General features: G+C 42.2%; 1 protein-coding gene across 2 annotated transcripts; it reads left to right on the top strand.

Annotated features, from left to right (window-relative positions):
- The first annotated feature begins 6 nt into the window (after positions 1 to 6).
- Positions 7 to 17,337, top strand: ttc17 (tetratricopeptide repeat domain 17). 2 transcript variants are annotated; one of them, XM_070980689.1, is made up of 25 exons: positions 7 to 182; positions 818 to 907; positions 1,233 to 1,402; positions 1,618 to 1,729; positions 3,020 to 3,151; positions 3,546 to 3,655; positions 3,752 to 3,899; positions 4,121 to 4,260; positions 4,978 to 5,138; positions 5,560 to 5,672; positions 5,808 to 5,960; positions 6,454 to 6,569; positions 7,653 to 7,809; positions 8,324 to 8,395; positions 9,767 to 9,991; positions 10,653 to 10,872; positions 12,738 to 12,857; positions 13,215 to 13,504; positions 13,638 to 13,791; positions 13,911 to 14,031; positions 14,440 to 14,599; positions 14,989 to 15,072; positions 15,742 to 15,861; positions 15,970 to 16,113; positions 16,266 to 17,337. In XM_070980689.1, the coding sequence occupies exons 1-25, from the start codon at positions 12 to 14 to the stop codon at positions 16,395 to 16,397; spliced, it is 3,615 nt and encodes a 1,204-aa protein (XP_070836790.1). In that variant the 5' UTR covers positions 7 to 11; the 3' UTR covers positions 16,398 to 17,337. The 2 variants fall into 2 exon arrangements, with proteins under 2 accessions (XP_070836790.1, XP_070836715.1); XM_070980614.1 differs by having other exon boundaries at positions 11 to 182; positions 1,230 to 1,402.
- The last annotated feature ends 4,320 nt before the right edge of the window (positions 17,338 to 21,657 follow it).

The following is a 21,657-nucleotide window of genomic DNA, read 5'->3' as shown; positions in this document are numbered from 1 at the left end:
GAGACAGAAAAATGGCGGACCTCAGGAAGATCAGTCCTGAGTCTTTGCCCTGTCGTGTCAACTGTTCACGAAAACCGTCATTTCAGGGGAAGCTTTTCATCCTTCTTTGCATACTTATAGTGGACTCCGGAGGAGCTACGACCCATTGGGTTGTTACAGAGGATGGGAAAATTCAACAGCAAGTATGACAGTTAACGTTAGCTCATTTACCTGCTAAGACTTACGTTAGGTGGCTAGCTTGTAAAGCTATATTTGTTAGCATTAACGATCACGTCTTGCTATGTGGTTAATTAACGTAATTTTAACAGTCTCTTTTAACTCAACAAAACTCGTTTCGACAGCTTCGGCAGCGTAACATATAACAAGATATTAACATCAAAATTAGTTTGTTTGGCTAAATCGCTTAGCTTACACTAGCTAACCCTACCTTAAAACTGACGTTATCGTTAGGTGCTGGTGTTCAGGTCAAGATGACCAAAGAATTTCAGGCCCATGTCAATGTCCGCGTTGGATACCGCTTGTTAATATGCTAGAGATAACCTTTACCTTGGTTGCTGATCATTGCCAGCAAACGGCTGCCTTCATTTAGACAGAAACACCGTGATTATGTTTATGTGAAAGACTTTGGGGCTCTAAAAAGCTGAGTTCGCTCATCTTAAATTAGAGTCGGACGGACACTTTCTAACATGACTCAGATTAACTTGAATATGCTGTCATATGTTTAGATCACTCCGGTGTTTGAATCAGATTCGCTCTCAGCAGGACTGACACGAATATGTTCACTGTAAACCAGTCCTCACCGCACTGTTTGTTTCAGGTTCACTCACCTTTGAACCTGAAGCATCCGCATGACGTTGTGATCTTCATGAGGCAAGATGCTCGTGTGAACTACCTCAAGAAGCTGGAGGTGTGTGGCTTTCACTTTGTCAGTGTCAGTGTTATCAACGTGTGTTTAATTTTGGCCTCTCACTCTGCTTTATCTCTATAACTGGAATTTCCCCTTGCGGGACTTATAAAGGAATATTGAATTGTAATGGAAGAGTTTCTTGCCTTTAGACTTATTTTATTTGTGCAGGAAATAAGTACCAATATCTAATATCCTTGGGCAAAGAGCACTCTCCTTTACTTACCCTCTATTACTACTTCAATCATTGTTACTTATTCTGCCATCTGTCCACGTCTTATGCTTAGTAGTCCTCAGTGATTATTTGTCCTTGGTTGTTGTTGAGCAGAAGCAGCTAGTGGCACAAAAGATTCATATCGAGGAGAATGAGGACAGAGACACAGGGCTGGAGCAGAGACACTACAAAGAGGATCCAGACTGTATCATGGCTAAGGTGCCGCTGGGAGACCTGGACCTGTATGATGGCACTTACATCTCCTTGGAAAGCAAAGACATCAGGTAAGCCCTCCTCAGTAAAACACTGTACACACTCTTATAATCTCTACAGTGTTTTAGTGGTTAGTGGTTGGAGCACCATTTAAATGTTGCATAGCTAAGTCATTGAGGTATGGTTTGACAAGTTAAGTCACCCTTAAACATACTCTGCAGTCTCTTTATGATTATAATTATATTGTCTTGTGGTCTCTCATGATTTTTCTCCTCCTCTCCTGTAGCCCTGAAGACTATGTGGATTCCCGGTCAGCCATGCCTCCAGATCTAGAAAAGCCTGACTGTGCAAAAGTGTTTGAACTACCTTATAGTATCCATGCTTTCCAGCATCTCAGGGTGAGTAGATCCAAAATTTGTCTGTAGTCTGTTCAGAAAGGAATAAGGCAGTTGAGGCTTATGTGGTAGCTCTGTGTGTGAAAGTACTCTCCGCTCTTTAATTTGTTAATTTGAAAGAATAATAAATAACCTCAGTATGGGTTCACAGGAAAAGCAGGCATAGGCAAATATGGGATGATTATCAGTAATGGTCTTGAAGTAGATCTGAATGTTTAAATGTGTTGATAGCTTTACAGATTTATCCTAATAATTAGGGTGCTAACAGCAAAGGCAGTTTTATCTACATCAATTCTGATATACAGTTACTGCAACATCAGATAGTAACTAGAAAAAGTTAATGGACCAGAGTTCAAGAGCACCAAAGATGAGATATAAGATGACAAAGAAATTTTCTGACAAAGACTTTGCAGATATTTAACAGACAAGGAAGCGCAGTCAACCTTATTAAATTAAATGCAGTGATGAACATTGTAATTATCTTCACAATGACCCAGAGAGTTTAATGGGAAATGCAATCTAAAGGCCCAGAGTGAATGAAGCTGAATGTCGGCAAATTACATCTCAGTAATCCAGAATTAATAAGAAAATTGTTTCAATAATTGTCCTCTTGTAGCTCAGAGGGAAGCTTGTTTTGTTTCTTTATAAAAAGCCAAGCTTGTGTTCCTGTTCATCAACAAGGTTGTGATATTTACATGTACATTTTTTGTATTTTGTACGTAAATATTCATTATTTTAACAAATGGGGGGACAAGACATTTATATTCTGTGACCCTGGTAGCAATAAAGATTGTGCGTGAGGAGATATGCAAATTACTGTAATCTGTGTCTCTGGATCTCAAAAACAACTTGATTTTATCTTAAGGTTGCATTTATGTCCAAGAACAGTTTTACAAATGACGCCCTTGGGTACAGATTAAAGGCCTGTGGTGTTTCTGTGGCCAGGTGCCAATATATAAAGTTGATATTTTGTTCTAGTGGACCAGTCCTCTATATTTCATTCAGTCATCCATTTATTTTCTTTACTTGCTTTATCAGGTGCTTTATCCAGTGAGTATTCGCCTGCACATCATGTTTGTTTATATATAGTTGAAGAGTCATTTAGGCTGTGTGCTTTGGAAATTCGTATGCTGTTTATCTAGTTGTAAGACGCTCAGAGAAACTGAGCCCTGCTGTCAGGTGAGATTATCTGGCCTCTGTTTATTTTGCACACAATAGTGATGGAGCCTTTGTGTTTGACTGGTCACATGCTAAAATTTCAGGTAATTGACTCTTCCCTTCTGTCTGCTCTAGGGTGTGCAGGAGAGGGCAAACTTGACCTCCCCTCTGCTTTCTAAGGAGGATCCCATTTTTAGTTCATTGTCTCATAAGCTGGGCCGCAGTGTCGATGAAGTGGGCCATCGCATCCATCAAGGGTTACTGAGGGTAAGGTCTGCCTGTACAAGTTGACTCACTAAAATGTATAAATATTCAAGACCACCCTTTTCCTCTTTACAGATGTTGGAGAGAAGCATGGAGTGCATGTAGAATAAGTCATATATCACATGTACAGTCATATATGCATATGTATTTATCTGACTTTCTATCTGTCAACATCAGACAGACAGCCTGTGTAGTTTGAAAATAGTGTCATGACACCAAAATACTTAAGCAATAATCATTGTCAATACAAGCCCTTCAGAGTATCTGCAAGTCAGCCCAATCATGTGTGTGGCTAAGATCCATTGTAAAATTCACCAAAATTGTCCTATCAGTTAGCAGTTAGTCCTTTTGAAGAAGCTGAAAAAAGTGTGCACGTGTTAATGATTGTGTCTTCCAGAACTCCTCATCCTGGGTGCTGTACAACATGGCGTCATTTTACTGGCGTATGAAGAATGAGCCCCAGAAGGCAGTGGACTGTGTGGTGCGAGCTCTGCATTTCTCCCCAAGGTACAGTCAGACCGGTCGGATATCATGCTGTTTATTGTCTGAGACTGCTCACAGGTGTTCACATTCTCACCCTGCGTGCGTGTGTTGCTCTTGTAGGCAGCAGAAGGATGTTGCCCTGGTCAACATGGCCAACATCCTGCACCGCGCCCATTTCTCAGCAGACGCTGCTATTCTTGCCCACGCTGCCCTGGACCTTACCTCAGATCTGTTCACCAGCCACTACACCTTAGGCAACATCTATGCTGTAAGACAAAGAGAAACTATTCCACTACAGTATATACTTGTGTATTTAATCCATAGACTTACCATCTGGTTAACCATTTACAATGGCATCATCACAGCTATTGCTTCTGTTCTGTTCTTTTTCTTCTTTTGTTACAGCATGATTTCTACATGAAACAAATCAGTTTGTGACCTCTGCTGTATCCATAGTCTGTCTGTCTCCTTCTATTACTGTCTAACCAGATGCTTGGGGAATACAACCACTCAGTGCTGTGTTATGAGCAGGCATTGCAGGCCCAGCCAGGCTTTGAGCAGGCCCTGAGGAGGAAACATGCTGTGCTTTGTCAGCAAAAGCTGGAGCAGCGCCTGGAAGCCCAGCACAGGTAGGTTGAAGCACTTTGGTTGTTTCCATGGAATTACTAAATCCTGTAAACAGAATCAAATAATTACAAAGACGTAAGATATTGACTGATATCAAGACATTTCCAAACATGTCCCATTGCATGACACTGTGAGCTGCCAACAGTAACAAAGAAATAGATGACAAATTAGTTTACCAGTTTAACAGACCACACATTTGATCGTGGTTTAGGTTGTTTTAGGAGGCATTCTACCATTTATTTATTTTTCCTCTTTTCTCTTCCTTTTCACTATCAACTCAAATTTATGATTCCAACTTTTCTTTACAAATTTAGAGTACCTGAGACTGCTCAACATATTTCTGCTTCAACAAGGGTTGGTTGGTCTAGGATTTTATGAAAAGTGCATTGCAAGGAAAATGTAAGAGTATCATTAACTATGTGTTTGGTACTTTTAATGATTACAATAAAACCAAAATACTTTTCCTTGTAGGGAAGTTTTCCTTGCACTTACACCCCTCCACAAGGCAGTCAGAGTATGTATGAAAAAGAAAAGTGCCCAGAACTGGCAGACAGTCAGTGTTTGGCTATGAAAGCAGAGTGGATTTTTTTATACAGATGCCAAAGCTTTAACATGGGTATTGCAGTTGCAGGATGATCACCTAATAGACTATGCTTCCCTGCCGTGCTTCTCTGCTAATTGTGCTGTATTTTCCCTTCCTCGCTTTCCTGTATTTGTAGATCCCTGCAGCGGACTCTGAATGAGCTCAAGGAGTACCAGAAGCAGCATGACCACTACCTTCACCAACAGGAGGCTCTGGACAAATACAAGCTGCTGCAGGAAGAGCAGATCCTCCGCAACATTATCCATGAAACCCAGATGGCCAAGGAAGCCCAGCTTGGTAAGATGCCATGCACATAGAGCAGAGAACACTTCCTGAGGTGTGCCAGGCGTGTATTACTTTTGGTATTCTGTATCCAGTATATTCTTTCCTGAAGAAAAGTTAATTGTTTTATCTGGTCAAGAAAGAATTTGTCAGCTTGTACTGACTGTGATTTGATGCTAGATAAATGCACATGTTAATTACAAAAACGTAAGTGATAAGGCAGGTGCTCTGCAAAAAGGTGATATATATATCAGCGCTGAGAAGGGTGAAGCTTTATCACTGTCTTCACAACAGAATGAGAAAGCAAGCTTACTGTGTGAGTTGATGGGTTGTCACTTTAAGCTTTGATCTTCATGCATATTGCTAAACACTTCTACTCTGATTTGGTAGAAAATGCTGAGCATCACCTGAGTCTTGTGTGTCATATGTGCTCCAGGGAACCATCAGATGTGTCGGCTGGGTCAGCAGCAGCGCAGCCTCTACTGCCCCTTTGACCTGCCTGTGCGCTATCACCGTGGCGATCTGTTTGAACACGTCCACTATGTCCAAGTGAGTCTTTTGAGATGTTTTTTTTTTTTTTAATTTTTTGTTGTACAGGTTTCAGTGAATATTTATCAATGGAAGTATTAAACAAATGGGGAGAGTTTCTGTTTCTCACTGCTCTCTATTTCTCTTTGTTCATAGTTTGGGGAGGAGGTGTCGGTGGCATCCAGTGTGGCACTTGTGTCGGAGCGCAACTCAAACCAGACGGCAGCCAGCCCCCAGCTCCATCCCTCTGTGTCCGGAGACCAAGACCCTGCTGCTGCCCTCTGGGGCAGCCATCAAGATTACACACAGGCAAGACAGAGAAACTGCTTTTATGTTTGGATCTATTTTTCCGCAGGTCGGCTCAGTGACTGCGGAGTACACCACCAAATTAAAACCAAAAGGACAAACCATACCTCTGCAGTGTTTATGCACACTCAACAAAATTCAGAGACTGCACTGGAAGTAAAAAAAAACAAATAACTGTAGCGTCACACTTTGCTTTGCATGTGAATATGAGGATAGTCAAAAAACCTTCCTGGAGGGATTGATTATTAGTCTGTAATATTTGCCTCACCTGTATTCTTTTGATAGTTTAACAGACAAATATAAAAGTATCTGTTCAGAATGACATGTCGTCATTAGTATAGTAGGGATATTGTAAAATTTGTCTGTTACTTTTGATATCAGTAGTGGATGGAAGGTAGTGTTGTGTAAAAATGGTAGGTGTAATAACAGTGTAATAACATGACTATTCAACCATGCAGTTGTTGGAGAATGAGAGCAAAGTGTGTTTTCACTTTAGGACATGCAGAGGATGCTGTGGCCTCAGAGGAGTGACTGTGCCCAGGAGTATCCCAGTGTTCCCCCTGCTCACCTGCTGCCCACCTACTACCTTCCACCTGAAACACAGGGCCTCAGGTCGGTACACATTCCTGGATGGGGGGGATTTTTTAAGGAGGTACTTTAAGCTTTTAATTATAGGAAAGCAACTGAAGCTCTGCACTCCTTTTGTTGCTGAACAAATTACATATCTATTTAATCTCTCTATTTCTACTGGAGCTATCCCCCAAGTCTGGAATATTACATCCTCAATAACAAATTGTAACCCCCGTCTTCATGCATATGCTATTCTCTGCAGCCAGTGATATTGTGGATAGTAGTTTGCATATTACCACTCTGAATGGACACAGTATTGAGATGGTCTTGGAGTATAAATATCTTGGTACCTGGCTTGATCAAAACGTTGCATTTAAATTATGTATTAACAAACTTGTTAGCAGGCTTTAACAAGAAGGTGAATATTTGTATAGAAACTGAGCTAATTTTCCTGTGCTCAGTATGAAGCGAATAATTGAGACTGTCTTCTTGTCTGTCCTGGATTGTGGTGACATTATCCATAGAGACACGGCTGTCTCCACTCTTAAACCCTGAGATTCACTTTGTCTCCCCACCCTAAGATTCTTTATTGGTGACAGTTATTTTATGAAATCTTGTGTGAAAACAGTGGGTGGGCATCTCTAACAGCAGGACATGACAACCATTGGTTTCTATTTATCTATAAAGCCCTTCATGGCATAATACATCACTTTGGACCTATAGTCATTCTTTGACTCGTTCAAGTGATTGACTAATGTTCAAAGTGGAAATGGTAAATTTCCAATAAATTTGAGAAAACTGCTTTTTTGTGCTGCATCAATCACCATGTTTTGTGTGTGTATCTGTTTTAATTGTACTCTTGATATTGAGAGAACGAAAATGAGAGTATGCCCTGAATTATTTATCAAGATTTAAACAGAGGTCAAATTTCTTGGGTGCATAGTAGCAGCATAGCTATGTTGAGTTTGAAGTTCCTCAGTAAGATCTTTGTGACTGCAGCACGCATCAAAGCAAAGATAGAAGCTGAGAGAGAAAAGATTAAGCTTATGCCTCCAGAGTTATAGGTTGAAACTTGCCTCATACAAATGACGTGTGAGTGAAATATGTCTAATTGTGTATGTTCAGCCCAGTGGCGACTCTCCTCTATGGGAGCAGCAGTCCTCCTCAGACAGTAGCTCTGCCAAACTGTGGTCCCATCCCCCAACCACATCCAGCCCTCCTGCCTGCCTCACTAGACTGGCCTCTGGAAGAAAAGGAGCTGCCAGATCCCTCTGCCTCGCAGGTATCTGTCTACCTGTTTATATACATGTCTGTGTGTGATTTCCATCCATTATCTATACCGCCTATCCCTTTCGGGGTTGCGGGGGGCTGGAGCCTATCCCAGCTACGATGGGCGAGAGGCGGGGTACACCCTGAACCGGTCGCCAGCCGATTGCAGGGCCACATGCAAGGACAAACAAACATCACACTCACACCTACGGACAATTGGAGGAAGCCGGAGTACCCGGAGAGAACCCACGCATGCACGGGAAGAACATGCAAACTTCACACAGAAAGGCCCCGCCTGACCCGGGGATCGAACCGGCAACCTTCTTGCTGGGAGGCACGCGCACTACCTGCTGCGCCACCGTGCAGCCTGTGTGTGATTTGAACAGGAAAATAATGGAGATGGATAGAAACCATGTGCAGTATGTTAGAGAACTACCACGTTCTTACTCTATGTGTGAGTGTTGTCTGTGGTGTCGAAACTGTGCAGAAGAAAATCCAATCATCAATAATAATATGTGTGATTACAGATACTGCAGTCGCGCAGTGGAGGATGGACGCTGGAACAGATTGGCTCCAGAATAGCTCAAGCTATGAAACAAGTAAGAGGGCTCCTGCTAAACTGCTACACTTTATTTTTCACGAGCTGCTTGATCCAATTACAGTTGGCTCTGGTTCAAAACTATAAAAGTTTATAATCTTAAATTATAGTCTAGTCAGTTTTATTTGTATGGCACTTTCCATACACAGGTAAACAGGTTAACATAAATACACTACATGACAACCTTTCAGCCACCTATACAATGCACCCACACATACATAAGATTGTTTTTATAACCCCTATCCTTTCCCTGCCACAGCATTCACACATACATCACATCACATATGCACACACACTAACTACCAAAAGGCTGAGAGGTGTTTTAAGACCGCTTCTAAAAGAAGATGTAGTTGCAGCAGATCTCAGGGCATCAGGCAGTTTGACAGCAGCATGGTGACGAAATGCACCCTCACCTGATTTAGGTTTAATTCAAGGTACATTCAGGAGACTCATGACTGATGATCTGAGGGATCTGGTTGGGCTGTAGCCAGCGTGCAAGTCAGAAATATGTTTAGGTGCCATACCATTAAGGGCCTTGGAAACAAGCTGTGATGATATGAAATCAATTCTGTCAATACTGTACCAGCAGTGAAGTGTTGTCAGTGGAGGTGTAATGTGTTGCACTCTGGCTGCAGCATTTCGGATGAGCTGGAGTTTACATATTGTCTTACAGATACTATAATGTTAAGGAAAGTTCAACTGGGACAATGTGACTCCTGAAATTGATGTGAATCAGTCAGCTGGAGAAGTATTTATCACACTGTTGGAGTTGTTGTGCCCACAGAAACACTTGGTGTTACAGAGTGATGCTTCTTTTAATGTTACCCCATAAACAATCTTTGGCAGAGTACAGACACCAGCTTGCGGAGAGCACACAAACACGACAGCATCCAAATTTTATTTTGGCCTGCCATCAATTTACTCATGGAATTAACATTAATTAGTGAAAGCTGATATGACCTGCCACCAGCAGCATTTGTCATTTCAACCGACAAACGTGACGGTCGGCGCTGGCTAAAAATGAGAAGCTGCATCCTTATTTATTTATTTTTTTTACTCTGCTCTTTGCTAATGAAAAGGAGAGAGGAGAGACATCAGATTCGTTAGCATCGAAGCTTTTCGAATTTTGCCAACCAGGTTTGCCAATCGGAAGCAGTGATCAAATAATGTTTCATATTCACACAGTCTAAGCTTTACTTGCATATGGAGTGAAATGCTCGCACCGGCTGAAGAGAGGCCGTGGTGAAACTGATTGATCAGCTTTACTTTAGCTGATACCGATCCATTAAAATGTGCCGGAATCAGCCCAGAAACTGATACTTCGGATCGGCTAACATTTTCACTACTAACAGAATTTTTCTGGTTTGTATAGGGCACTGTACCCCGCTGGCAGGTCCACAATGAGGCAGCTCTATTCTGGCGGGCCAAAGGTAATGGCAGCCATGCCCTGCAGTGCCTGCGCCAAATGTTGAGCTCAGCCCCGCCCTCCCACCGTCACTTGTCCCTCACCAACGCCGCTAACCTGCTGCTACATCACGGCTTGACCGCCCACGCTCAAACACTGCTGGAGCAAGCACTGACTGTCAATGCGTCAGAGGTAAAGCCACGCGGGTACATAACTGGGTTTTGCCATCTAGGAGTTGCATGCGTACACTCTATTACCTTTACTTTACAGTTTTGGCCATTATATTAGGTACACTTGCTTGTTGACAAAAACAAGCAACTCTTTCAGATATTCACTCAGAGATCCACTTTCAAGTTGGTTCTCTGAGTGAATATCTGACAGTAAGCGAGAGACCAAATCAACCATGTTTTGACCCCTTACCTTTGTAGGATGAACACATAGCATGTGTACATGTGTATGTGTATTATTTATCACAAATTTGCCTCAAGCAGCTTTACATCCTCCATCCATACTCTCTCAATTCAGATAAGGAAAAACTCCCCCCCCATTAAAACCCCTTTAACATAGAACAAATGAGAGAAAGCTAAGAAAGTGCAACAGAGGAGTGATCCCTCTCCCAGCATGGAGAGAGTTACAATAAATTCCATGTGTACAAAAAAGACTGACTGTAAAATTACAGCATGGACAATCAGGATGCATAAATTATTGATATATGGATGTATTTATTTAATTCTTGTTCCTTATATATTTATAGATATATTTGAAACATAGCTGCTAAAGCTGAGTTTCAGTTTTCCCATATGTTTACCCATCAGCTAATGTTCCCAGGCTCTGTTTTGCTCTCCTCCCTCAGCCCCACATCCGGTTCAGCCTGGTGAGCGTGCACTTGGCCCAGGGCAACGTGACAGGTGCTCTGGCCTTGTTCCGCCACATTCTGGAGACGGCCCTCTCCTCCTCTTCCTCCTTCTCTTCCCTTGCCGGCTGTGAACAGTGTCGCAGCAGCCTTCCTTTGCTGCGTTGTCTGCAGTTCTACCCCTTCCTTTACAATCTTTCACAGCGACAGCCCTGCTCACGTGAGTGAATCAAACACACACAGACTTATTTATCGCTATCTCTGAATTTGAATGCTTATAACGGCACACTAACATATTTTGTTGTAGCAGGCGATTAAACTTTACTGTGGTAAAGTTTAGGAATTTGGATGCATTGTTAGGGAGCAATAGTCAAAGGAAGTGTAGCTTTTATAGATTACTTGTGGTTAACCGTTCAGACAGTGCTTAAGACAAGCAAGAAGCTGAACACAACACAAACCTCTGTTTCTTAATCTTGGATATTTAACAAACAAGTGCCTTTGAGTAAATTGAATCTGATGAGTGTGAATTATTGTTCTGATTCCAAAAATTGGTTTCTAAAACATTTCATTAATGCTTACAAATAACCAATGGGCGCCGGGGGGGCCAGACACATTTTGATTTTTAAATCTTAAACTCAGAACCCCCCCCCTTGTTCTCCCTTAAAGCTGCGAGAGTAGCTGTGAGAAGCAAGTAGTATATTGCGTTTCTGAGGCGAATAGAGACTGCACCTTCTTCTTTATTCATATCAGTGGGAGTGAAGAGAAAAGTGCTTTGAAGTGGAGAAATTTTGCCACTCAATAATTTAGGCTGCAGAAAATAGCTGATGCCAAATTTAGAACGGTCTATATTTTACTCTCCAAAGCTAAATATTGCTCCCATAAAGCACGCTGAGTACATGAGGTCACAGCAGCGCTTATAAAACACACCCACCTCAAGTTAGGTCGAAAAGGTTGAAATATAGAGAAAAATACACAAATTTTCTCATGTTAAATTCTGTGCTGGCTGCTGTTCCTCCCACACTTGATTTGAAAAACAAAGTATCATACATTGATTTAGAATATTGGTTTGTAGCTGCACTTGAGAAGAAGCTTCACCCAACATCATAATAATGGCAACCACTGTAGACTAGCTGACAAACAACAGTGAAACATACCAGTGCAACAAAGAGGGCCACAGGGTGCAACAGTATTCTTGCAGTCCTGCTGTGCACGGAGGTATAATCCAATGCAGAGTATTTTCTCATTGTAGCTATCTGAATGGCCTCATGCACTTGTTATCTTGGCGAGTCAACATTTGTTTATTGTAAAAGCTTCGTCCAGCCTGAAACAAGTGTCGCAGCATGAGGAGAAAAAAAAACGTGCCTGTTGCGAGCTCGCCTTCCTTGTGTCCATCGCACTTCTACAGCTGTTTTCATGGGTGTCCTATGAATCCTGCAAGACTGTGACATCCAGTAACGCAGTGCACAGATCTGATGTCTTCCCAGTGATAGCGGGAGTTTCCAAGTTGAAACAGCAGAGCTTTGCCAGAGTAAACGGAGACAGTGAATGGAGTCAGCAGAGTTTAGATAGAGGGAGAAGCTGAAAGACTGATTTGTTTGTTCCAAAAAAACAAACACAGTTGCTGTGTCTCGAAATATAAACAGCATCACTTTCTGTTCAGGAGAGAACTGTTCCCAGAGAAGAGGGAGCTTTCATGGCTTCGCTTTGAACAACTGTATCGGTCAGCGACAGAGTAGTTACAGAAACCTTTTTACAGATAAGAAGTTGTACTTGTATTTGTCTGTACAAACACTCTGATTATGTAATTCAGTCATTAAGAGTGGGAAAATGTTTGTCACAGAATATTAATTTTGCTCCAAAAATACTGATCCATAAAATGTGCTTTATGAATATACAGAAAGAGCATTTGAGAATATATTTAACATTTGTGTTTGTCACATGCTGTATGTCTTTTCAACAAAGACTGATAATCAACGTAATTGTGAAGACATTTTTTTTTTAATGCAAGCTAATCAGTTCATGCCGCAGGTCTATTGTCAAAATCTGGAAAATAAGTGTACCTAAACTTGATTTGTGTTGATCCAGAGGGTGCCGCTTGCGTGGCTGAGGAGGAACTCGGCATACAGCTGGAGGAATGGGAGGGCAGCGAAGAGGGGCCGGATGCACCAGCCATTTCTGCCATTGAGGACTCCCTGCTATTTGAGAGTAAGAATGTGATTTTGTGACACCTTCAGTGGCCACATGAAACCATCTGTAGAGGAGAGTGTTTGGGCCAAAGATATTACTCAGTGTCGCAGTTCAGTGCTGCTCCTGAGATGCAACAAATTTAAACTGCATTCAACATGAACAGACTAGAATTTGAAGTAACGCCTTATTTTAAAAGTGAGCACTCTCACTGTGATATATGGACATCTCTGAGTCCTTGAGTTGAGTGTCCTCTACCTTGTCAGTGTCACATCAGTAATCCTTTAACCTGATTGGTTTGCTAAATGCTCCATTAGCTCAGCACCACTCCAATTGGCTCATTTCCCCTGTGTTTACACCTGTCACCCCCCCCTTCAGAGGTCATTCTGGACAGTAATGGGTCAGGTGAAGCAGCTGGACAGCAGCGGGACTCTGCCTCAGGAACAGCTAAAATGGCCACCCCATTTGGAGGCGGAGGACTGGAAGGGGAGGAGGAGTGGCAGCTGAAGGAGGACCTTATGGGAGCTTTTGAGGGAGCACTGGATGTCGGAGGCAAACGAGGGGACCTGCGAGGCATCCGGGTGCTGAAGAACGACCGCGTCATGGGCGCCCGTGCTGGTGGAGGGCCCTGCTTCGGAAACTGCGAGGATGATGACGGAGCCGAGTGGGTAAGTGTACCTGACCGTCCTTTTCACAGCATTACAATATGTTTGAGTTATAATCAACAAACTCTGTGACTGGGGTGGGACTGAAATGTGTAAAGACAAACTGAATGAGTGAGCGGCTTTTATTTTTCATCAGATCACCTTTCAGGTAAAGCGGGTCAGGAAGGCTAAGGTGGATGGGACAGACAGCATTGCTAGCTCAGATGACGGCCAGAACGGGGAGCCGCTGCCTGGAGGACACTCTGTCTTGGAGATAAGCGGGCCAACCATCCCGTCGCCTGGCCCTTCAGGTATCACATACATCAGTATTTCATTCACTTACACGAGCATAAACACAGAAAAAAGCACGGAGGTGCTGGACTTCACCCCACTGAGAGAGGAGTCATGTGATTTTGGTGTTTCTGGGCAGGTCGCTGGAGGGACTACACAAGTCTGGGCTGGCCAGGGCCAGAGGAGTGCCAGCGGACACGAAGGGTCGACCTCACCACTGTAGCTAGCACCTGCTTAGCCGTTTCTGCAAAGAATATTGAGTAAGACTCTCACTGTCCTGATCATGGACACACGTTCATCTTATCTTCTATAATAACAAGTCAGCTCCAAAGAGTTTTTAAAAGGATTTGTGTTTCCTGTGACTTAAGGTGGCACTGAAACATTGACCGTGTGCACGCCGTTTTGGGAATGACAGCTCTAATGTGTTCTCTTCAGCTTACAGAACAACTGGAAAAAGTCTTGTATGTTTGAAAACCCTTTCAACATACCTTGGAAATGTATGGAGTGTTTATGTGGAATACCTGTTGAGTGTTTAGAACGTGAACTGGAAGACAAAGGGAAAAAAAAACAGATGTTCTTTCATCACAGCATATCAAAAACCAAGCTTCATTAAATAAAATGGTCTTTTATGTTTGATTTCATATTTCACCTTCACCGTCTCTTTTCAGTATCACAGAGCACATAGACTTTGCCACTCCACTCCAGGAGCCAGCTGCCGAACCTTTATGCAACGCCAACCTCGCTGCCAGTATGCACACCCTCGACCACCTGGCAGGGGTGGCCAATCGTGCCGCCATCCACTACACTGGAGAGAGTCAGCTGCGTGAGGTAGGCTGAGGTCATAGATTACAGCAGTTAACATGCGTACTCTTCCCTTTATTTACCCAAACATTAGGAGCATAAAAATACCAACCAAAAGAATCACAGACGTTATCGATCAGAGGTAATGCGAAAATACTGAACGTTCAGATGTTCTCATCCAATGGGTTTCAGCTCCACAGCTGTGTGTCCATAAAGCACGAGTTAAATGACGCTTTATGAAACCAAATTTTATGTCCAGCAGGATCAGTCCGAACATATTGAAACTCTCAAGGGGGGAAATCATTGTTAGGCTCTGTAGAAAACACGATGGAACTGACAGACTGTCATTCAGTAATCAGCACAGCTCCACTTCTCAGCTTGTGATCTGTCACGTCTGCTTTGGTCTTTACCTCCAGGTCCTGCAGAACCTCGGCAAAGATAAGTTCTCCCCTCAGTCCTTTGAGCAGGTGGGCACACGCATCGCTAAAGTCCTGGAGAAGGTAAGAGCTCCCACATCCTCTCACATTTTCTGTTGCATAAAATCAAAGTTGAGATCTGATTTGTTTTCCTTCCTTCTTACGATATCCTGCTACAGTTATCTATTAAAATGTTTGAGTTGGCGAGGACGGCACTTTGCATGGGTTCTGTGTAAAAACACATTCAGCTGCATAAACACTTGCTCAGTAGCCAACTCTTTAAAGCTCTTCTGTCACAGGTATTACCTCCAGTTCACCTCCTGAACAGTAGCACTCCATTATGAATCTCATATGTTGGTTCAGTTTGTCTAACTCTTCAGATTTTCTCAATATAGATATTTCAGAAAATCAAATAATCACAGCCATAAAAGGCGGTTTTTCCCACTGAGGAAACCAGAAAAATATCAAGAAATGAAGGCGTGAATCAAACATTCAAACTTTTGAACGTCTCTTTGGCAGGAAGAGACGCAGATGACTGCTCCATTTCATGGCTGCTTATATAGCAGCCCTGATCCTGCTGAGTTTGTTGTCATACTTGTGGCTTAGACTGTTTGCTGTGGATTTTTGGAAATATAAAGATGCAGCTAGCATGTTATTTTAGCACATTAGCTTTTTGCAAGTCCGCAGGAAAAGGTAGAAAAACTGAGCTTTTAGTTGTGCATTTATTCCCTTCCCCCATTCCTCAACCTGCAGAATCAGACATCATGGGTGTTGTCCAGCATGGCTGCATTGTACTGGAGGGTGAAAGGTCAAGGAAAGAGGGCCATCGACTGCCTGCGTCAGGCCCTCAACTACGCCCCCCATCACATGAAGGCAAGTTACATGTCAGCTGTTCCCTCCTGGTGCTTCTGTTGAATAAAGGATTGTTTTAAATATCCAAAAATCAATTTTCTTTTTCCCTCCTCCTGAACTGTGAACCAGGATGTGCCCCTCATCAGCCTGGCAAACATCTTCCAGAACGCTCGGCTATGGGAGGACGCTCTCACGGTCGCCCGCATGGCAGTAGAAATTGCCCCGCACTTTGTCGTGAACCACTTTACCCTCGCCAACGTCTATATAACAATGGTAACAGCTTCAGTCAAATCCTCTGCATCCGTTTTTGTTTTGCTTCCTCGTAGCGGCGTCCTCCTCAGTTTTGACCAGTGCTGTCCTCAGCTGTTAGCGATGCAGGTCGTGTGTCCTCATGGCGACGTGGTCGTTGTGTTTCTTGACTACAGGAGGAGTTTGAGAAGGCCATGCGCTGGTACGAGTCCACTTTGAAGCTGCAGCCGGAGTTCGCCCCCGCCAAAGACCGACTAAGAACCATTCAGTGTTACCTGCTCACCAAGAGGGACCGCCGCCAGCCCTGAAGCACTGAACCAGCTGGATCCCAGGATGTACCCGCAGTCATGCACACACCAGATAAACAATACTCAGACATGCACACACTCATCTGAAGACCAGAGAGCTTATAAGAAAACCTGTTGTGTTTAAAGATGAGGTATCAAAATCCATATCCAGTAGAGTCTGTCTTCTTTTTCTCTTTGAGATTGAACTCTTCAAACAATTAGGTTCGAAACATCACAGAGGACAGCTGTAGATAATTTTGCCCCCCCCACACACACTTATCTGCCAAACGCAGGACCTCTTGTTACTGAACCATCAAGAAGTTACGAAAGTCTTTTTTTCTAGGTATGCTTGACTTGCAAAAATGGAAGGGGGACAAAATAGAATAAGGCTCTCGAGTTCCACTTAATTCTGCAATATTTTGATTTTAATCTGTGCTAATTGGAGGAACAGCTCATGTTGTCATTCTTAATGACATATTAGCGTTTTGGTCTGAGGAGGTGGCATCAAGGAGGTTCTCGAGGATGATAATAACATGCTACAACCTGGAGATGGCGCCACGTTTTAAAGTAACTTAATTGGAAATTTCAAGTGAACAGATGATAGACAGTATTTAAGTCTTTTGCTAAATGGTAAGAAATGTGCCACTAAACTCAGAGGTGGAAGGAGTTTGAACTATATATGGCCTCAGTAATTGTGCTTCATAAAATGGATGGAAATCTCAGTTTTTGCACTTTTATTTCTGTATCATTCCTATTTATACGGGACCTACAAACTGATTTTGCTCCAAGGTAATTTAAGTACAAAAGAGAGAAACTGAAATATGCTATTACATTTGCTTCTTAACTTATGGAAATAAGGCAGAAAAAGGATATGCCATTGACCATTATAAAAAAAACTTTTAAAGTGGAATCTGTATTAAATGTACAGTATTAAAGGCAGTGTGTGGATTTCATGACTTCATTTCTCTGCATCTTTTCTTTGTCTCTTTGGGGAATGAAACAAAAAATGTGTTCTGACTCCTTGAAGCTTAAACTGTAGAAGTTGTAGCATTGAACACTGATTGAACACTGCTGCTGTAAACATGACTGCATGGAAACCGGCCTCATGGTGGCACTGTCTCACCTTTTTAAACGCACTTCTTCATCAACTACAATCTTTTCTAACAATGATATCATTATTTTACATCCACATATTTCAAAGACTGGATTCACCTTTAGGTTACTCATATCTGACACGGAAACTTAATTAATCTCAGCCTCTTCCAACTGGAGACTGACAGTCTGACCACTTAACATCATAAAAACTGACAGTATTCCAATGCGATATTTATGTTTTCTATGAAATAACATCAGAACATTTTGAACTTTTAATGAGGAATTTATTTTACTCTGTTTCTGGTTTAATCACACCTGTTCTTGTTACACTTACACCTTAATGTGAACTACAGTTTTATTAGGTCACACTCAATGGTTCAGGGTTGTGAACTGAAATTCAGTTGATCTTGAATTTAACTCATCAGATTAATGTGTTGAAGTCTTGAAAGAGTCAGGTTTAATTATCGCTGTCCATCACATTACAGTTGTGGCCTTTATGGATCAGTTCAGACGCTGACGAGCGTCTTCGGTCCAGCAGTGTTTGCACTCAGCCGGACTAATTCTATTTATGCAGACACATGAATCAAAATAATTCCCGATTTTTTTAAATGAGTACATTTTCCTACTTTGCGCCAGTCCCCAATTACTACACATTGTAGTAATGAATCAACCTTCGGCCAGTTTTGGCTCCTACGCTGCACAGGAAGTGATGCATATTGTATTGGTAGACACAGACAGGTTTTACAGACTTGGTTATGACGGAGGTGGAGCCTGCAGGCTATGAGAGCACATTACTGAAGCAATCCAACAATTCTGATGACAGCTTCATTAAAGATAAGATCTTCACGGATTAGTCCAGAAAGGAAAATGTAACGCAGTTATTTAAACTTTTCCGTGAGGATCTTCTTCTGAGCCTGATCCATATGATATTTGGGAAACCTGATGAGTTTTGACTCAAAGGTGTGAAATTCCCTTTTGGAACAATTTGCTTCAACTCACAGCAGCTGAGCAGAGTGTGAATGAACCATTTACAGGCTCCAAATATATTTTCTATTGTCAGATTAATTCTTGTTTGATAAAAACTGGACAGCTGAGGGGAAACACAAATTATGTTGCTACAGTTACACATCTGTGCAGCAGTGATAGGATTTCAAATGCCAGCAATACAATACTTTTCAACCTCCAGTTATCATGAACCATTGACAGTTAACTGCATATGTGCAGCATGCTCGTGAAGTACACCGTACTGCATTGCATTCACAAAATGTTTTACTTCCAGCAATAAATATGGGAGACCTCATGAAGACCTGCCACTTCAAAGCTGTTTGTGTGAATAAGCTGTTGCCGGTGCAGCGTGGAGCACCTCAGAACAAAGATGGAACAGCGTGTCCATTCACACAAAAAAGTGCAATCCACATAGTATCCCTACTGTATGAAGCAGCACCCCCCCCCCATCCCCGCTGCCCTTTTTTCCCTTTAAATTGCAAGAACTAAAAATGGCACAAGCACAGAGCAGCCTGCTATTTTTAGAATCCTGTAAAGGAATAAGATGGTTGCAGAGGAGCTGAAGTGTATGCACACACTGCTTTAAATACAAGCACAACACAGGAGAGGAGGTAAATTTATAGCTACACATTTCCTTCAGATTCAGTACCACTGAGGACAAACTCGCTGCATTGCTAATGGACACTATTTATTGTTAGTCCCCCGGTCTATTCCTGTGCAGCTGAACCCTCTCCCCTCTCTGTTTTGGAATGTTTCTCAATGAATAATTGACTGGAGTGGTATTTTTGACCAGCCCTGTCTTGGGTGCAGTATATAAATAGCTCATGTGCAGCAAAGCGTGCATGGATTTGTCAGGGGCGTTAGGCCTGGGAGTAGGAGCCCTGTTATGTAATAGGCATGTGAGTTGGCACATCACAGAGACGCTGCATTGAATGGGTGTGTGTGTGTGTGTGTGTGTGTGTGTGTGTGTGTGTGTGTGTGTGTGTACGCTGCTCTGTACCCATTGAGTGTTTTCAGACTGATAGTATACTCACTGACAGTCCTTTGTTAAGTCTGCTGCAGCTGAGGCAGCTAATTTTATCATTGCATGAACTGAACATGAACTTACACCATTTATGCAATGAAATAATGCACTTTAATGCAAATGTTTTATTAGCCAGAGTATGCTCATGTTTGATATTAAAGAAACATTTTTATCTTTACAAATTTGCCTTGTCCACGTTCATTTGACATCACATCCATGTATTTCACTGTTTTAGTTGAACTGCATGACACTAGCTGGCGCTGCTTGTTAACACAGTGTAATAGAATATGATGCTCATCATGCAATCATGCAAATATCAGTGGTAATCTTATTTTTTAAGAAGTTAAATAATCTGTTGTCAGCGACATTGTTTTCTTCCCGCAGCTTTCCTTTTTTTGTGCCAGTCAAACTAAATAGATGCTGCAAAAGGCATTTTGGGTGGAGGAACTTTGGAAGTTTCTCTGAGATTTTGAGTTTCTCGTCTGTCCTGACGCTAAACTTTTGATGCCCAGTTACATGTTGTAATCTGTTGTTGCACCTCACAGTGTGTAGATATATTTGGCTCACCACTGCTGAATATAGTAACACTGAATGGATGTTGCTGCAAGATATTACATAATAATAGTGAATTTCCTACCGGACATGAAAGGAGATGACTATTTTAAAGACAGAGAGACTAAGAGCGGATTGAGATTTCATCTTAAAGGAACCAATGTTAGTTTATTTGAATGAGGCTGCCTCTCATGTATGGCGCAGACTGACAAACATTTGCAGGCATTGTTTTGATCATGATGTCAGACTGGGACTTCTCAGATGCTGCAGTAGAATAATACTGGACCTGATTTGAGACAGGATATGTAAGATAGAGTGAATTTTGTAGGCATCAGAAGAAAAATACAGTTTATTGCTTCAACAAATAAAATTTGCATTTACCAAACAAACATAATTTACAGTAATCACACATTTTAAGCAGAATATAAAATAACAGATGATAAAACAAGAACATAAACAGACAGTATGTTTGGTCATTTCCGATCTTTGAGGTTGAAGAGGCGCATCTGAAGATCCCAGAGTTCATACCATGAAATCCAGTATTAGTGTGGCAGCAGAAATCTATTTTCTCCACCATTTGCCCTTTATGTTTTGGCTAAAATTCATCTAAATACAGCACTAGTTCACAAGACATTCACAGGGCATGCATTATGTTGTGCTCGGCTGTATCCGTAAGGGATTTTCTGACCATTTCTTTAGCTCAGTGTAATAAAAATGCATTGGCCCTGTGGGGACAATAGTTTTCACCAGCATTAACACTAAAGTCCCTTCTTCTTGTGTCCCCATCCTCTTTACTCTTACTTTTCCTGCAGCCTTAATCAGTTTGGTTCTGTAGTTGATTACTCTGTATTACTCTGTGTTTTACTTAGGGTAGCTGATGCATTGCAGAAATTCTCTGCAGCCTCAACAGTTGCCTCCATCTGATCTGAATTAACTCCTGGCTGTGCCGTACCTTGGACAGCTCCAAAGCAATGCCATCACACTCTGTCCTCAGCGCGCTGCCGTGCCGCTGAAGTTACAGGCCTGTTCATACAGATGGATGACGATGGTAAGGTGTTTGGTGACCACAGGAAAGCTTAAATACACCTTGATGGTGACCTCTATGGAGTTCTACTGAGGAGATGAATAGTATTCTTCCAGAGGAAAATTGCTTCATTTAGTGTTTTGATGATGGTGGTGGAGAGCGCTGTCTAAAACTTAAAAATCTCTCATAGGTGTTCAGCTGAGTTCAGATCTGGTGACTGAGAGGCTGAGCTGCAGCATATGTAATTTCATCAAAATGTTATGAGAGTACATACACCAGGACCAGAGGAAGGTGAACTCTAAGGGATGGCTTGAGAGAGTACAAACTAAGGCAGGTAAATTCAACAGAAGGTTTATTAACAAAAGGTGTCCACAAAAACGGGTAACGAAAAGCGAGAGCACAAAAACACTCTGCAACGTCCAACTAAAGGTGTCCTCCAAAACGGGAAAAACTAAAGGCGAGAGCAAACAAACACTCTGCACAGAGCAACTAAAGGTGTCCACAAAAACGGGAAAAACTAAAGGCGAGAGCAAACAAACACTCTGCTGGAAGCTCCAACTCCTCTCACGACCGAGGCTAGG

This window comes from Chaetodon trifascialis, chromosome 1 (genome assembly GCF_039877785.1).
Source record: "Chaetodon trifascialis isolate fChaTrf1 chromosome 1, fChaTrf1.hap1, whole genome shotgun sequence".
Taxonomy (NCBI): domain Eukaryota; kingdom Metazoa; phylum Chordata; class Actinopteri; order Chaetodontiformes; family Chaetodontidae; genus Chaetodon; species Chaetodon trifascialis.
This window is presented reverse-complemented; position numbering and strand designations above follow the sequence as displayed.